Genomic DNA, 5,608 nt, shown 5'->3' with positions numbered 1-5,608 from the left:
AGTTCGAAGCACGTCGTGTCATCCACACTGTGAAAGTTGCTTTCAAAGAGATTGATAATAACTTTGCTAAATTAGGCTACATGTGGAATTCTTGGTCGGATTATCTGATTCTCCGGGCAGTGGGTGTTAATACCAGGAGTGCTCCTCCTCCGGAGTTTGTGGAGGTACATTGGTGGCCACCGGTGGCGCCGTGGATCAAAGTGAATACTGATGGTTCAGCGACGGGAACTCCGGGCACTATTGCTGCAGGTGGGGTGTTTAGAGATAACTGGAATGTGGTGCGTGGTTGTTTTCACTTCAAAGGTGGCTCGGGTTTTGCCTTTGAAGCAGAGCTACTGGCAGTTATCTCGGCGATTCAAATTGCTCACAATCGTGGATGGCACAGACTTTGGATTGAAGCCGATTCCACCTACGTGATACTCATTCTTAATTCTCGTTCTTTGAATGTGCCTTGGCGTTTTAAGGCGGCGTGGAATAGGATTTTAAAGATGTTAGATGATTTCTCGCTGCAGGTTTCTCACATCTTTAGAGAAGGAAACAAGGCGGCCGATTTAATGGCTAACCAACAACGTTCGGAAGGGTGGTGGCCGCACGAGATTGAGGAGATTAGGGCTGCGGTTCGTCTTGACATGGCTTCGCATAGCCATCTGCGTCAGAAACGGTAGTTGGGGCTGATGGGTGGCTGTTTGGTTCTAACCGCCCGTTTAGTTTTTTTTTTTTTTTTCTCGTGGGGTGAGAGCCGGGATAGTTTGGGGACGATGGTTAGGCCGGAGTTCCGGAAACTTTCCCTTCCGCTCTTCCCTACTTTCGTTTTGTGTTTAGACGAGTACTCTTTTTTCCTTTTCACGGTTTTTCCCACTGGGTTTTCAGTGAAAAGGTTTTAATGAGGTTCGGCCCTTAGTCTGCTCCTTCTGTGCTTTCAAGGGTTTTTTTTAGGTTTTTTCTTTTCTTTTTTTTTATAAAATCGTCATTTAATAATGGTAGAGTAAAGTGGGCCCAATAGGTAAAAGTGTAGTAATTTTAAAAGCAAGGGATGGTATAATTGTCCAAAAAGCAGAGTAGGAGTTTATTTCGTGGACAAATATTTAAGGGCAAGTAAGAGTTTTTTTTGGTGGACGGAGGGAGTAATAATTTTCGCACTAAACATCACAATTAATGTGTGATCATTTCTCCACTCATACTATACTTTATAGAATTTTTTAAAATTCGTGTTATCACACATTATTTACTTTTATGGAATAGAGGGTGTATAAAATAGTTTAGCTGGTTAAAATCGGTGAAATCAAAATTCGAATTCAAATACTCCATCCGTCCCACCGAAAAATGGTGCACTTTTTTTGGGCACGGGATTTAAAGAGAATAAGATTGTAGTGTAAAGGTGTGTAAATGTGTATGGGATCATATTGTTTATAGTGTAAAATTATTATAAAAAAAATATTATTTTCGGTGGGACAGCCTAAAAAGAAATACGCACCACTTTCGGTGGGATGGAGGGAGTAGTATCAAAACTATTGAAATTCTAAAATTTGTGCTGAGATATGGAATTTTGTGCACATACATCTTTAGTTGTTGAGCTAATTGCTGACTAGTGACTATAGTAAAATGTCAAGATCCAAACAAATTTACAAATCCATTTGCCAAATATGTTTTGGCGAAATCACCACCCAGCAAAGAGAGAGAGAGAGATCCAAAGTCGATCCAGAGAGGGCCCGTATGTTTTGGGAGTATCCTCACATGGATTGGAAATGAAATGAGAGACATCATCTGCCAACTCAACCTTCTTCACCTTCTCTCTCTCTCCTCCTTCCTCCATTAATTTATTATTGAAAAAAACTGAGTCTTCAGGTGCAGAGAATTCAAATCACCACACCCATTATTTCCCTCAGCTATACTTTTCTATTCCCATCTTCAAACTACCTAGTTTTCCTTTCCCATTCGAAAAAATCTTAGCTCCCATTAAACAATTCCAAAACCCCATTACCCAAAACAGCAAAAAGAAAAAAGAAGATTTTGGACCCATCTCATCTCATTATTCTACAATATTTCATCAAAAGGCAAGAGCTTGAACTACTCACGGTCACTGCTTTGATTTCTTCATCTGGGGCGGGGCCTTGACTCAATTAAAGGTAACTTCTTGGGAAAAGCGCATTTCCTTTTTGCCTTTCATTTTCTGGTCCCATTTGTGCGTATGTGTGTGTGAAGGTGGTGAAGGGAATTTGGGGAAAAGTAACAACTGTGTAGCCATCTTTGCCAGCGAAAGGTTGTGTTTTTATGTGGTTATGGAAGAAGGGTGTGGGGTTTTAGAGCTTCGAGAATTTTGGTTGTGTGCCTAAATGCTGTCAGCATCCATTGTAGGGGTGTGTGTGGATTGATTTCATCAGCCAATTCTTGGCTGTAACAACGACATCACCAGTCCTCCGTGGGCCCCGCTGCGGCGCCCCATAAACTTGCAGACTGCAGAAAAAAAAATGGAGCTTTTTGGAAGTATTTTGCACTTGTATTAGCAAACATATGTCATATGTTGCATTGCCTGCATTTCTTTGTCTGAGTATTTTGATAGGTGGACTTAACTTTTGTAGGGAAGAGGGGGGGCTATAGGCATTTCATGCTTGTTTTGTTAATTTCTTGAGCAATTAGATCTGAATTCTTGATTGTTTTACTTGAGAATTTGTTAGTTTTATGATTTTCTCATGTGTTTTTGAGCTTTTGGAGGGGGTGGTGCAAGGATTTTAACCTACATTTGATCTAAATTTAGAGTCATGAGAAGGAATTCGGGGCCGCCTTTTAGGAACTCCGGTGCCTTCACTAGCCCGGGGACACCCGAGTATGGTGATCACTTGCCGAAGACGTGGAGCTCTGAGAGAGTGCCGTTGCCTGCAAGCAGTAGTAGGAGGCATGTCTCTGCTGCTGCATTGATGCCCTTCAATAGTGGGAGGACTGTGCCTTCGAAATGGGATGATGCCGAGAGATGGATCACTAGCCCGATTTCGGGGTTTGGCGCCTTCAACACTGCGGCTGCTCAGAGACGGCCCAAGTCCAAGAGTGGTCCTTTGGGGCCGACTCCTATGGGACTTGTATACTTGCCTAACTACTCCCCCACCATGCCTGTACACGAGGGCGGGGCTGTGAGGAATTTCATGGCCAATTCGCCTCTTACTACCGGGGTCTTGGTCCCGGAGGGTTTATCTGTTCATTATGAGTCTGAAATGGCTGCACGGTCTCGTTCCTTGTATGCTGAAGACAACAGGAGACACGGTGCTAGTATGCTCGGCTTGTCTGATATGCTTAGCGAAACTTCTGAGCCTAGTTCTCAAGGTACGGAGTCTTATCTTCTCGCTCTGGCCTCTTTAGTAATTCATTGATTATTGTTTGTGCATTGATTGATGGCAAACTATTAAAATTGAGAAAGTGTTATGCATTGGCTGATTCACATGTAATTGGTTATGAATTCCCACTAATATGCTCAGCTTTGGTGATATGAGTTGAGCTAGTCTGTAACCTTGGTCGTCACAAGTTGATGTGGATTTACTTCTATGGCTGAACCTAGCATATACTCGAATCTCCTCTCGTACTTGTATAGGAGGCTGTGAGAGCTTGTTTGGTTTTATTAAGAATTTAGGATTATGGTTATGTCTCAATGGGTGCCTGATGGTGTGAATTTGTAGGTATATGATAAGATTTTGTTAGATTCTATGTAAGTTCTGGCATTTTGTAGAATGAGAGAGAGAATGGTGGAAAATGCAACTTTTGAGTATGCTTTCATTGATTAGATATGTAATGACTGAATCGATGAGATGGCAAATCTTGATTATAATTTTGAAAATAATAGTAATATTTTTTAGAATGAAAATAACTGTTAAAAACTTTTTTTTTTTACTTGATAACTGTTAGTAAAACTTTTAACATTTCATATTCAAAAATATACTTTTAACATTTCATATTCAAAAATATTACTCTCTTCATCCCCAAAAAATAGTTTTAGAAGGGAACAACACTAGTTTTAATAAAAGTGATCGAGAATCTTGTGAGTGGAAAAGGGGTCTCACTTAAAAGATAATGTTAATAATGATAATTAATTGTATTGTGAATGAAGAAAGAGATCCATCATGTGGTAGAATAGGTAAATAAGTTGATATATTGAGGTTAATATGTTGTGGGGTGATGTCTATAAATGGAAATGGATTATTTTTTGTGGATGTATCAAAATGGCAAAAACAGATTATCTTTGAGGGATTGAGGGAGTATTTTTTTTAGTATTTTTTTTTTGAAGAAAAGAAGATATTGTTTCTACAAAATTTATTATGTTTTAATAATATATTTTATACTCCCTCCATCCCACAAAAGTATGCACACTTTGCCATTTTGGTTTGTCCCACTAAAGTCTGCAATTTATATTTTTGGACACTATGCCTTATTTTTTTAACCTCAATATCTCATTGTTTAAATGGCATAGATCGAGATTCTTTATAGTGCAACAAATGAGGCCAAATCCCTTCATTTTTATAGGAATTCTTGTATGGTCTTAACCCTATCTTTTCTTTGATTTGATTCTTTACTACAATTTCATATCGTTTCCTCTCCACGAATATTACATGCTAAATTCATTGATGATTAAATACGAGTGAAGAAATGAAATTTATGCACTCATTGATTTGGGGCATGTTTACTTTAAGGATTTGTCTCTTTGAGGATTAATTGTTTGAATCCAAAATAATCATGCGTAGACATAGTTTGAAGCTACAATGATGCAGTGTACATTTAATGGGCAGATGAGAAATTTGGTGGCAAGGAGGAAGAAGCCCTAGTTTCACGCAGGGATGTGGCTACTCAAATGAGCCCCGACGGGAGCACCCGTTCATCCTCCAAAGGAAGGTTATCGTTTTCCACCCGTTCCTCCATCCCTATGTTAGAGCGCCTGCATGCAGGGAAAGATGATATTAGAGACGTCCAGGTGGACAAGGGCACCGACACTTGTAGAGGATCGAGGAAACAACAAGTAGAAGAAGAGATGGACTCGACTCACGTAGGAGACGTACCTACAGCTTGGGTCGTTACCGAGTCGTCAAAAAACATGTCCAAGTATGTCTATGGAAACTGCTCTGCTGATTACCAAAAACTCTCCAAACTTAGAAATTTAAAGGATTTAATATGTTTGTGCAGGTTTCAGAGAGAGGAAGCCAAGATCTCTGCCTGGGAGAACTTGCAAAAGGCCAAAGCCGAGGCTGCAATGCGCAAACTCGAGGTTCGTTTACCACAATATTCTTGATGGTTCTAGGTTCAAATCTCATAGGATATTTTGTAAATCAAGTGCAAGAGATTCGTAGTTTTTATTGTAACTGAATTCAACCCGTGTCTGACTAACTGAGTTGTTCGGGCAGATGAAACTGGAGAAGAAGAGATCGGCTTCGATGGAAAAGATAACGCTCAGACAAAAGCTCAAGTCATGAGAAGCACTCTCTCAGACCAACCACCTCCTAGGAGAAGAAGGATCTCCTGCTCTCTATATTTCAAGTTTTGTTCTATTTGTAGCTGCTTCATATGCACCAAGACATAATTTCAGGGAAATATACATTTTCGCCTTAATCAAATAATCATCACAACTTAGAAC

General features: G+C 40.0%; 1 protein-coding gene across 2 annotated transcripts; it reads left to right on the top strand.

The window, feature by feature from the left end:
- Nucleotides 1–1,612: 1,612 nt before the first annotated feature.
- On the top strand, nucleotides 1,613–5,608 carry LOC130988964 (uncharacterized). 2 transcript variants are annotated; one of them, XM_057912952.1, is made up of 5 exons: nucleotides 1,613–2,126; nucleotides 2,756–3,315; nucleotides 4,770–5,079; nucleotides 5,161–5,242; nucleotides 5,379–5,608. In XM_057912952.1, the coding sequence occupies exons 2-5, from the start codon at nucleotides 2,760–2,762 to the stop codon at nucleotides 5,445–5,447; spliced, it is 1,017 nt and encodes a 338-aa protein (XP_057768935.1). In that variant the 5' UTR covers nucleotides 1,613–2,126; nucleotides 2,756–2,759; the 3' UTR covers nucleotides 5,448–5,608. The 2 variants fall into 2 exon arrangements, with proteins under 2 accessions (XP_057768935.1, XP_057768936.1); XM_057912953.1 differs by having other exon boundaries at nucleotides 1,639–2,126; nucleotides 2,356–3,315.

The sequence above is a fragment of the Salvia miltiorrhiza genome, chromosome 6 (assembly GCF_028751815.1).
Source record: "Salvia miltiorrhiza cultivar Shanhuang (shh) chromosome 6, IMPLAD_Smil_shh, whole genome shotgun sequence".
Lineage (NCBI taxonomy): Eukaryota > Viridiplantae > Streptophyta > Magnoliopsida > Lamiales > Lamiaceae > Salvia > Salvia miltiorrhiza.
This window is presented reverse-complemented; position numbering and strand designations above follow the sequence as displayed.

Bases quoted from the DNA above. Each gene is read 5' to 3' on its own strand.
- LOC130988964 (XM_057912952.1), top strand. From the start codon at position 2,760: ATGAGAAGGAATTCGGGGCCGCCTTTTAGGAACTCCGGTGCCTTCACT. The intron at 3,316-4,769 runs GTACGGAGTCTT...TTTAATGGGCAG, and splicing joins TTCTGAGCCTAGTTCTCAAG to ATGAGAAATTTGGTGGCAAG. The intron at 5,080-5,160 runs GTATGTCTATGG...ATGTTTGTGCAG, and splicing joins TCGTCAAAAAACATGTCCAA to GTTTCAGAGAGAGGAAGCCA.